We start from the raw sequence: 12,486 nt of genomic DNA, 5'->3' as shown, positions 1-12,486 counted from the left end.
GCTACATAGTTTAGAGTCCAGTTATCCAGTCCAGTGGAGACCCCTGTTGAGGCAGTTTAAAAATGGATTATATGCTTTAAAAATTTCTGTATGCATGGAAACACATTGTTTATTTACTATGTGTATACATGTTTGCTTCTTCAACTTTGTTTAGCTAATAGCTGGGTGAAAAGGGTAAAAAGTTTAGCCTGTGTTATTATTTAACTTGTCCCAGTTGTTTATCATTGTAGTTAACCTAATGTTCGATGTTACAGATTCAGTATTGGCTACATGCAATCATATCATACCATATTACGTATTGTAGTATAGCTTGTAACTGATGCTGTGTAAGAATTTTTGACGAGCAAAATATTTGGTGTTTGCTTAATAAGTTGCGTTTATCATTACGAGAGCTTAATTTGACAAAATGCATGTCTAATTAAGTGGAGCCCACATCCACTAATTTGGTATCCAGATATAGCATCAGTATTGGCAAAAGCCTTCTGGTAACAATAAAAATATACCATTCTAAAAAACTGTGCTATTTTCCCTGGTCTAGGACATTTTTATCACCGAGCACACATAAATGCATGTACGTATGTACTAACCTGTGTAATACAGCTGCAATGGTTACATTATATATCAGTGTTACTTTGCTCATGTAGAAGATAATATTACAGCTACACATGTATCTAGCTACGTGTAAATTCTTTGCTAATTGCATAATAGTTAAAACGGTTTTGGTTTGTTCACTGTTTAATTAGTTGCTTTATTTCGATTACTGGTAAATTGAGGAAGCTGCTTACTGAGACCTCAGGGAGATATCACTTTCATTGTAGTTGTATATATAGGCTATTGCTCTGGTTAAAGTGAAATCTCCCAAAGCTAGAAACACTATAATACTTGGGTGGAGATGTAGCCTTGCAAACATAGTTGTATATATTTGTTACCCTGAGAAGTACCATAATGCTGTGAGTCACACACATCTAGATTTGCGACTTTGAATGACCATAACTCAATGTAGGAGTATGCTATCACTTTCACATTTTGTCCTGTTATATTGCACAATGCAGTGAAAGACTTTTGTGAAGATAGTAGGTCAATAATATACTGAGTGGTCAAGTTACAAGCGGTTCAAGTCAAAGAATTGGATGTGTGTGGAAGCCTGGTTTTGTCAAATCCAGTCACATATTAGCATAGACAGGTGCAAATTGTAGTGTAGCTAAATGGCTTTTGTAGAGATGCATACCTTGTTGCCTAGCTACACTCTGGAAAGATTGTTTTGTGTGAAGCAAAGGAATTATTAGAAACACAAATATTAAAATATGATGAGATTTTAATTAATTTTAGTGATGCTGTAAATGTTGCCAAATTACTAATTTCAATTTCACACCAAACGTTCTGCTTATACAGTATTGCATCTCTTGTCTATAATATAAGAGATGCAATACAGTATAACTTTGAGTAACTTGAGGTAATATAAAACTTGTCAACAGGAAATATCATTTATATTTGTCCTATTGATAACTGTAGATAGTATTACAAACAAAAGTATGATACTACAGTCCTGACTTTTGCAAAGTTACTTATGTTTACAAAACTCAACACTTCAGATCTTATTGATTCAAAGGACACACTGTCTAAACATCTCTTATGTGAGAAACATATGCAGAACATCTGTACACATAACATCATTAAACGTACACTCCTGGATTGCTAGAATTATTTTTATGGTGTGTACGTAGCAGTAATACATTTAGCTGGTGAGAAGTATACTCTTAGGTTGACTGCAAAGGAAGCTTAAGGTCAGGCCAAGCTATCACATACCTGGAGACTATACATGTTGCTGGAGGATCACCAAGGTCAGTATTTTTTTTCTGAGTGTTAAGATTGTGTATGCAGGCATAGCTTTCTCAAGGTCCCTAGTGGGAAAGTAATCCCATAATTTATATTACCATATATGGTCCTCTAACATCTAACATTAAGCTACTGAATGGCATAGCACTATTGCTAGTGACATTAACTCTTGCTAATACCCATACTGTTATTTAGCATAAGTTGGGTGTGCATGTATAATGTGTGTAGCTGCATACTCAATTGCCTTATGGCATGTTCTATAATTATTCCCTTAGTATAGTGAAATACGAGCATAGCTATATATGTTAGTAGTAACATTATTACAGATAAACTGACCCCAACACACAGACACACACTTTCATCAGTCACAGAAAATTCCTTTGGTAACTAAATAGCTATCTTGCTACCACGTGCACCATATACATCATGATTGGTAAAGCCATTGTAGGTATAATGTGTGCATGTACTTTGTCAGCCAGTTAGTAGGTATCAGGAGGCATAAAAGGTGGAACTGGTCTATATACTGGTTAAGTTAATGTATAAATTTCTCATTTGAAGTTTCAGGCGTAACGTGAACTGCTTGGTTTGATTTGATTTACTCACAACAATTGGAACAATACCGTTGCTCCTTGATACATGCTAAATCCATGGTATCAAAAGTTCACATCCTTAGATGTTCAGTGATGCGTTAAATTTCCCAAATGTAATAACATCAAGTAACATCAAGTATGACATCTACCGGTATAACGTCAATTGACATCTACCAGTATAACATCAATTAACATCAAGTATGACACATACTGACCTTGTTAATAACACCTAACATCAAGTATGACATCTACCGGATGTTCGCGTAGCTAACTGCTGTCAAACTAAGAAGTTAAAATTGTTGCTGAGTGTACAGTCAGTTAAGACTGCATGTGATCATCGACATATCAGATTAGGTTAGCTATACACTGAACACCAAGGAGATTGCCAGAACTACATCAGTACGCTAGCAGCTAAGTGTGTGAAGATTGAAGAATGGCTATGTATGATGCTGGAGGATTGAAGCAATCATGCATCATCAAAGATTTATCACTCTAGGTGAACATATCAGTATAAGGTTTAATATTCTGTGTCTTCCATTGTAGTCATACATAGGAACAACGCATACATTGATTAGCACAAATATTTCTGTGATAGCTAACAGTATTGTTAGAGATTGTGGTCAGAGGTAGCTAGATGGAATGATACTGATAGGAAACAAGACTCCTTGCAATCTACATCTACCCTTATAAAGTCATTATAATGACTCATTAGTGTAGTAACACTATACATTGCTGGTATGAACACAGAAATAAATTTACAAAAACAACTTGTGTGATATTATGTAACGCTAAGTTGTAGGATTCTACAAGATTCTACTTGCAGAACAGGACAACACGGTCATGTTTCAGTGGTAGAACCCTTCGTCATCAATAGTCAAACTCTTAAGTTACAGGTGAATGTTTTATGTGAGCATGTGGTGCTAACTAAAATATGTGCTCTTATTAACAGTTTAAGCGAATATGTATGTTGCTATTGACAGGAAGTGCTACAACATGCATGCATGGTGTTCATAGTTTTGTTCAGAATAATGTCTGCATGATCTGTTCCTTCTGTGCAATTCCCTTTTGATTGCACGCAAGCAATAACTTTGGTTTCTATTTAATATGGAGTACAGGAGAATTATGAATATTACTTGACTGTAAGTTAGACAAGGATCTATGAAATCTGTTTAATGACCATGCACATGTGCAGAGACCGTAGCTAGTGAGTTAGTGTATACAGTAAGTCTGCTGGTCTATACACATGCTTGTTGGCCATTATAAGATCTGCCAACCTAATGCAGCCACCTGCCTAAATAAAACCCTCTCAATGTTTTACAAGTAATAAACACAATTTCTTTTACACAAGTGATTAATTTTCATCAGCAAAAAGAAATAAACAACCAAATTAATATTATATTATACTGCTGTACAGGTCAGTAAGTGTCAGGTCGGTCAGTTAAATACAAAGATGTGTTATAAACCATGTCAGTCAATTTGTTAATGTCAGCCATTTGTCTTGAGGTATTTAGTATATATACAAAAAATAATAAGATATATAGCAAAATTGAAATAATTACAAAGCTCCAAAAAAAAACACAACATACAAACAAAAAAAAAAGTTCTACATTACTGGTTTGTTAGTGAGGGGGATGTTTGCAGTGCAAAGTCTTCTAGATTAACTCCCTTGTGTTTCAGAGTTGGGCTTAGTTGCCCACTATTGTGAGACTGTTTCTTAATAAGACTATCATGTTTACGAGGTATCTTGTCGCACGATGACACAGATAACGAACGTCTTTCAGCAGCTAATGATGCATTATCGCTTGTGTTTTGTTGATCTTGGCTATAATGAAAAGGTGTGACATTGTCCTGGCCAATTACCGAGACGACAAGAGAATTTAGATTGCTTGAGGAAGTTGATGCATCACCGGCTGTGACCATAGAACTGTTTGCTTGTTGCTCCAACTTCTGTTGACTATAACAAAATTGCTGTGAGGCATCTGATTGATTGATGGAAGGAGTCAGATTGCTGGAGGACGAAGGATCATCTTGTAGAGCTCCACCGCTGGTAGTTACCTCTCCATCTTCTGATTGTTTCAAGCAAGCCTTTGGGTTTATATTTCGATCCCTCACCTGGTGCTCAAGATTGGTGATAACTGACACAGCTTGGTGCAAGATGGAAAGCTACAAAGATGAAAAACTCAGATCAACAACACTGCATATGCAACCCAGATAATGTGTATACCTTCGTCTGGGCTTTATCAGTTTGTAGGTGAGTGGTGCATAGTCTTCCCAACTCTTTAAAGGCTTCATTAATGTCTCTCACTCGTATTCTGTAGACACAATATCATCTTAATATTGAACTGGTTTGTGTATTAGTGATAACTCACCTTTCTCTGGCATTGTTACAAGAGCGTCTTTCTACCTCTTTCTGTACTCTAGTTTCAGTGTGCAGCTTTGATCGATTATCCTTTCCCTTGCGAGATGATTTATCTCCCGATCTTTGTTTGGTAGAACCAGCACTACTTTGTCTGGTCATCTTGAGACTTGTCTGAGAGCCAGCAGCTGTAGTTGTACCACTGCCATTAGTCTGTACACCTTTGCTAAGATCACTGCAGGATGCGGCACTGGTAACTGAGGATATGACATAACACAAATATTATAAACACAATGTTGGGCCTATCAATGAAGCCATTTAATTATGTGAGCATGTGTTCACTATGTATTAGTTAAGATGTAAGTACAATAACACTTATGTACCATCTTGTGTTTTCATTTGGCAGGAATTCTGGTCTCCTTCTGCTTTGCTATACAGCTCTGGGTTAATGGTAGCAGGAGGGGGCTATAGCAATGGAACAGTAAAACAATGTGCAAGACCATGTTTAATAGAGTACTTACTGGTAGAGAATCAGGGAGATAGTCTTCTGGGGAAGGAATAATTGCAGACTGCTCTGAGTGGAAAGGGTTCATATCATCTTCCAGTGTCTTCACATGATCTTGTAAGATTGATAGTGCATTTTCTAACTCAATACTCTAATAGAACAAACACATACCATTATGTCAAGTGCTGACTGTTGTATTAGAAATATATTCATACCTGCTGGTTTGATTCTGAAGACTGTCTCTGCCACGAATCTGCCACAGAATGGCATACGTCTGGAGAGTACATCTGTCAAATATGAAATCACACATTATCACAGACAAATCCAGGAAACTACACAATCCCAAGCATAAGTAGGAGTACAATACTAATGGTATTCACAAATGCAATGAATTATAAAAAATTCCATTAAACTATCTATGGCCTCTTACATTAAGTGGCGAAGAGACTTGCGTTGGAGGCTGGTGAGACAAAGCTAAACAAAAAGATATATACTAATCAGTTACCTGTTCTTACATTGGGCTCTTGGACTTACTTAGCGTGGAAGACGATTGAGACATCACTGGCTTGTTAGGATACAACGGGGGAGGATCATAGCACTCCAGCAATGGTGGAACAGTTCCAGGGGCAGATGGTTGCTGCTGCTGCACGCATAACTACAAAGAATAATCCACAATTAAACTCAATTACTCGTAAATGAAATGTAAACAAACAAAGAATGTGAACTATTATCTTTATGGCCTCTTGTAGAAAGTAATGAATTTTGTTACAAGCTACATCATTGTGTGGTTACTATGAATTTCTCACCATAGGATCATGTAACATCATCGTTTGGTGGATCACCTGTGGAGCATATACTGGAGACTGTGGCTGGAAATGAGCACCAGCTTGTTGAGGGAAGTTAGCATAAGCTGCATGCATTGGAGCTACCATCATAGTCTGAGGATTAACAATGTATGGTGTCCCATCACCACCTGAAACACAACAAGAACAATAATGGAAGTTATTCTTCAATGACATAACAGGTAATGTTGGTATAAAACACACATACTCAGACAAACTGAAAGTCAACTTTAATCCTATTATCAGAGTGGTTGTTAATCAAAAAGATATTTTATAATCCACAATCACAGCATCTTCAACTATCAGTGGGCAATACAGAAACCAAAGCAAGTATCTTTAAGTAGAGAAACCTGTCAACTACAGGCTGGCTGGTAATCTAGCTGTGTACTGTTTGTACAGTACAACATTCTTGTGGTATGACTGTTTGACTGGCTTCTCTCTAATAGGACCAAGTCTGCAAGGAATATGGTTTTCCGCATACATGGAACTAATGACATATGTAGGTCCCCAAAATGCACCAGCACTCTCTCTCTATGACTGTCTCTCTGTCTCTGTAGCACACTTACCAATTGGCAGATACTGTGGATCAGCATATTGGATGGTTGAATTTCCCCCGAGAACAAGATTAGTGTCTTGTGCAGATGGGCTAATCAGGACTGCAGTGTTGGCTGGACCAGGACTACGATAAGGCGGTGGGAAAAGATCGATGGACGGTGATGTGTATGCTTGACTAGTAGGTGTCTGTAAGGAAGCAATTACATTGTACCAATACATTACCACAGATTTTGCAAACATTACAAAATACTACTCAATTTCTCAAATAGTAAAAGAGCCTAAACAACAAATAACTTTTAAGTGACAAAAAGCAAAGACTTTGCAATGTTACAAAACTTGGTAGCTTTAACTGATAACTTACCGATAAGCCTGTGGCAATTTCACTTGGACTACTTGTTCCAGGTACACCAACGCTGCCACTGGAGTTTCTCTTGCGCACTACATCAAGAAAAGCACCATAAAAGAGCTGTGCATAGCAATGTATAGCTAATGTGTTGTACACTACACTTGAACTACATGACCACACAGTTGACATAAGGTGCACCAGGTTAACCAGAAACCTTAACAAGCAGCTAGCATTGCAATATTAGCGGGAATTTCTCTTCAACCCACAACAAACATACAGCAATAGTCTCTGTGACAGCAATTAAAAAACCAATAGTGAAGAATGCGTAACAGTTATCTCAACTAATTTATAGCCAGACTGATAGAGGAATGCTTTCATATAGCTAGCAGGGTTGTAAGGTACTAGTACAATAGAACTCACTTGGTTCATTCACCATTGTAGATAGTAGCTTCATAGAGCAAACCTTCTCACAAACTTTACACAACAACACTCACTACAAGCTTACAAGGCTATACTGACTAGCCTAGACAAGACTACAGCATATATAGGCAGGGAAAAGAAGCCATTATACTGTGTAAAGAAGCCATTGTACTGTGTCATATTTGCTAAGGTTTCACTGTCACATTCCTGGAGTAGAATCTTACCTACAGCAAACATACGTTTGCTCTGCTTCATGTGATAATAATTTTAGTTAAGGAAGTTTTGTCAAATCATTATTACAATTTGTTAGTTGACATCACTTAAAATCATTTCTGCAAGACTCAATAATATGTGTCAGCCAATTAGAGTTTAATACATTGTAAATTGAGTTAAGCACAGGACAATACACCCTAATGTGCTCTGTGAGATATTCTATTTGTAATTGGATTACTTAACAAGCAACACCATTGAGAAATAAACAGGGTGGTCAGCATTATACTGTACAAGAGGCACACGAAACTCTTGATTCTGTGAATGTTGATAATAAGGCTACTAAGTAGACACAATAAAACCCTTAACTTACAGACTGATTTATATGGTGGAAGACAGCAAAAACTGAGTAAGTTAGATATGTCTAGTAAAGTTAAGATGGCATTTCTCAATTAAGTAATAAGCTAGTGTAAAACGTATGCTGTAATTATATTCTAATGGGACATCTTAACAACCGTTGTAAGCATATATGTTATAAAAACCACCGAAATGAAACATGTTATAGATTATTATGAAATAAGTAAAGTGAGCTACATTCCACTGTAAGCAAGGAAACTTGGGGGTAAAAACAACACACTCCATTCATAAAACTTATTTGAGTTGAGGTTCTGACCTAAACAGGATGAGGCCATAGATCATAAGATAATTTCCTTTGATAGTGTGTCACAAAAGACATAAGGCTTTCATGTGGTCACTGGTTACCATCAAGCATGGCTGCTTCAACAACTAATAGCATAGAGTTGTTTGCATAACTAAGACAGTACCATCGAAAACTGTTGGATGCCTGGCACGCGGTCGGCAAAAGGAAAGTAAAACACGCAGTGGAGATGGTGGGTGAAAATAAAAACTAGCAAAGAGCTTAGCCCACATCATTAAAAAGGACATAAGATTGCCAGACATGATTTGTGATAAATGAATCTTTTGATGAATTCTGTACATGTAACTTAGTTACAAGAGACAGTTAGAGCCATTGTTAAACTGTATCCCATAAGTAATCAGACTTTAGAATCATTGTAATATTAGTCTACCTAACTATAATGACACTCTCCAGAAGATGGCTAAGATTCTTAACAACAGTATTAGGTTTATGCTCGTACAAGTTTCTCATCCATGAAATCACTAGACTAGAATATACAACACTGCATTCTGGAGACCTACTACATAGAAAAATAATAATAGCATGCTTAATACACTGTCTCCTATAGAGAGACCTAAGGAAACAATACCATAGCACTATTGAGATATGATAACATTACAAATACATCACTGTTGCTCACTCTTTGTGGGTGATCCACATATGGAGTCTGCCTTGTCTTCAGCACCGTCCAGTTCATAGTAAGTGCCTGAGTGGCGTCGTTTGTCAGCAACACTTACTGACCGCATCACTTCGGCAGAAGCAGTACGATGCATCTACAACCAAAAATAGCAGAACTGAGAGTTACTAAAGAAGTGCGACAATTTTATGCCCCCTTCATCCACTTGTTTTACATTCAACAAAAGCAAACACATTTGATATCAAAGGAACTATGAACAATACTATGGACTATATCCCCCACTCAAAACTCTGATCTGCCTAAGATGTTCTAACATGTTGTGAGTTTATCCCACATAAAAGCGACTTTTGCTACTGAAAATAGCAACGTTATAGACATAAGCCTCAGGTGACAATAATATACATCAAGACTTCTAACTGAAAAATTATGCTAATAAAAGCGTCCACAATGACTGTTTATCAAAATCGTGAAAGATGTGGGTGAGGAACGCTAAAGGGAACAAGTGAATCACTTAACATCACAGCACACACAGAGAAAAAAAAATGTTGCCAAGGAATTTTTACCTGAACCGGTTGTGAATCTGCTGACGTTCTAGCCCTGATGCCTGACAGCACAGTATAACTGGATGTTGTTGGTGGACACGTACCATCAGCCACTATCGAGGAAAAAGAAACAAACAGTGGTTTATGCACACAAACACACACACACACACAAACTACACACAAGAACTGAGGATGTACGCAAGCTGTTTATGGGATATTGTTTAGAGTGTGTGGTCGTGGTATGATCTGACTGGGACTAAGGTGGTACAATAAACACAATGAGATCATTCTGCAACAAGCAATAAAATTACTGCAACAAATTATGAAGTTGCCATCCTATAGAAACTACAGGCATTGGGAAAACCTCTAAAAACTTTACTATATATGGAGGAATCTTCTGTCACTGATCTACTATTACATTATATTATAGGGACATTAAACGGTATTCCATGGGTGACCTCTATGTTAGGACACATTATAGGTTGATATCGATGTTGTTAGCCAACATACTAACAACCACACACATTCACATACACAAACACATTCCCCTACAACAACCACTGGTTTACAGCTAATAGGTTGATACAGTACACACTCAACCAATAACTACAAACTGTAAACAAATCATTTAAACCAATAATTGAAAAACTGCAGGCATGTTAATGTGGCTGGTAACACTAAAAAACACAGTCACACATAATGTATTCATGAAAGCAAAGCAAATAGCAAAACCTTTAGCTGATGTGTACTGGCCACATATCAATCAAATGGACTAAATACTACACAACATAAACTATTCTACACTACACTACATACCACAGTCACACAACACATACTACACACAGAATACAAAGCCAAAGCAAGGACTCTTGCAGCTATTGCTATATAAACGTGGGATGCCTGTGCACCACTCAAACACTTGTCTTGTACACCTAGTAACCCACAGGACTGTCCAAGTCACATAGAGAGAGGCCACGGAACCCGAAGTTCTACCCAACACTACTTAGCGAGACAAGGGCAGTTGGACATTTGCTTTCCCAGGTACTGGGCTGCTTCCATGGTTCACCAGGCTTCCATTATACAGCTGGATAGATTAGAGCAATGTGAGTAAAGTGCCTTGCTCAAGGAAACAACATCAGCATAACTGGGCATCGATCTTTCATGAATCTGAAGCTCTACCCATCTGATGCTCTACCCATTTGACTACACGATACACACCACACACATACATATGTTCATGTTTGTACATGTACAGGTACACAAACACTCCACTAGACTCTCTTACTTGAAGATATCATATTTGGGATGCCTGCGGCTGTTATCTACAAATGATCAAACAATCATCATTACAAAGAATTAATAGCTTGTTAACACTGATTAACACTTGTTTAGACAGTGTTGACATCACAGGCTAAAGAAAGGGTGTAAATTTTGGACGGGAGGTCTGAACAATTAAACGTTTTATATGATTAACAAAACGCATTATCACAAACTACAAAAAATCATCAGAGGTCAAATTACAAAGAGGGCGGTAAACTAAACAAGCCGTGTATACGTGTTGAACTGTTCTTAAATGGTACTAGAATATCAATCGCCAGACGCGATACCATTTCTAGAAGCCATCATTCGAATCAATACAAATTTAATATAGACCAATTATAAGACAATAACAAGTAATCTTCTTACTTCTCCGGTGCTAGGCGATGTAGTACCAATTGATCCAAATTTCATTTCACTTCAACACACACGCAACTATCACTCGATCGTCTCCAAGCTAATCCCCAGGGTATTAAAATACAAAAGTCGAGGAACTTCCGCTTTCAACGTACGACTCGTGAGTTTTGAACTTTTAGATCACGCCTATCGGCTGACTGGCACAAGGGAATTATATACTGCCTACGAAAGTTGAAGATATTGATTTTATATCAATAGCAGCGGTCGAAAACATACAAATGCTTATTAACGAGCCCACGCTCATGAAGAAACCGGAAACACAGTCTCTGCATACAAAAGAATGTGTCAAACCGCAATGTAGCGGTAAACAAGCGCGTGCGGTTGTTTTGATTGAATTCTTTAGTCAATTAAGCCAAACTTGGCGCATTCCATTTAACCAAATTTATGCTTGGCATCCCATATTGACGTGTTAGTGTTTAGTCTGGTCACGTGCGGAAAGTTGACGTATTTTACAGATGTAGGTATGTTACTTTTCATTCAGTATTGTTTAGTATTGTGATAATATATGTTATATTGTTAACATTTAACGTTCGCTAAAGACGCTTTTCTGGTAGAAAGTTGTACGTAAAATTAATGGCGGGCATTATTTGGAGTATCCACTGAATCTGCCATGGTAATAATTCTGTATGCCCTCTAACCCGTTATGGAATTCATTAAATGTGTTTCTGTGTAACTAGTGTCCAATAGCTTTCATTTACAATAGATTTTCATTAGTTCACTCAGAAATCCAATTAAATGTACTTCAGTAAGAATCCTTGCATTGTAAATAGCCCAGCAACAGTATAACAAATGTTGTAAAATGCCAGCTGGTGAGATATTCCTATTGCCATAGCTGTAACACCCTCTTATCTGAAAAAATTGTGCCACGTAACACCCTTGTATTGATAAATGATGCCTCTCCAAACAGGATGTACTGCATTCATATAGTGCTTGGTGTAACAGTTATCTTTTATTATAATTCTTTCACAAAACCATATATTCTACCATTACAAACTAGAGTACAGTTTGGTAACTAGGCAGATAAAACTATCATGAAAAAATTGCCATCATAAGGAGGGTTCTTCCATACACATCAAATCTACTGGCTTTTACAAATCATAACTTTAAGATGCGACTTGAAATTTGGTTGACAGTGGGCACCAGCAGCACAATAGATTTGTAGTACCAAATTATGATAGACTATATGCACTGCTGAAAACATTCTATTAGCACGTGA

General features: G+C 37.3%; 2 protein-coding genes across 3 annotated transcripts in view; one reads left to right on the top strand and one right to left on the bottom strand.

The window, feature by feature from the left end:
* Positions 1-3,738: 3,738 nt before the first annotated feature.
* LOC136238368 (helix-loop-helix protein hlh-2-like) lies at positions 3,739-11,497 on the bottom strand. 2 transcript variants are annotated; one of them, XM_066028806.1, is made up of 15 exons: positions 11,223-11,497; positions 10,822-10,858; positions 9,558-9,649; positions 8,998-9,130; positions 7,046-7,122; positions 6,696-6,870; positions 6,094-6,260; positions 5,822-5,942; positions 5,718-5,761; positions 5,503-5,574; positions 5,304-5,438; positions 5,166-5,247; positions 4,796-5,039; positions 4,651-4,738; positions 3,739-4,589 (listed from the first exon to the last, which is right to left on the bottom strand). In XM_066028806.1, the coding sequence occupies exons 1-15, from the start codon at positions 11,265-11,267 to the stop codon at positions 4,035-4,037; spliced, it is 2,067 nt and encodes a 688-aa protein (XP_065884878.1). In that variant the 5' UTR covers positions 11,268-11,497; the 3' UTR covers positions 3,739-4,034. The 2 variants fall into 2 exon arrangements, with proteins under 2 accessions (XP_065884878.1, XP_065884879.1); XM_066028807.1 differs by lacking the exons at positions 8,998-9,130; positions 9,558-9,649; positions 10,822-10,858; positions 11,223-11,497 and adding an exon at positions 7,451-8,953.
* A 105-nt stretch (positions 11,498-11,602) lies between these two features.
* Positions 11,603-12,486, top strand: part of LOC136237983 (uncharacterized) — a 39,182-nt gene continuing 38,298 nt past the window's right edge. The window contains exon 1 of the mRNA XM_066028275.1: positions 11,603-11,731. The gene's annotated coding sequence lies outside the window, so the exon portion shown is untranslated. The remainder of the gene's footprint in view (positions 11,732-12,486) is intronic.

The sequence above is a fragment of the Dysidea avara genome, chromosome 11 (genome assembly GCF_963678975.1).
Source record: "Dysidea avara chromosome 11, odDysAvar1.4, whole genome shotgun sequence".
NCBI classification, from domain to species: Eukaryota; Metazoa; Porifera; class Demospongiae; order Dictyoceratida; family Dysideidae; genus Dysidea; species Dysidea avara.
This window is presented reverse-complemented; position numbering and strand designations above follow the sequence as displayed.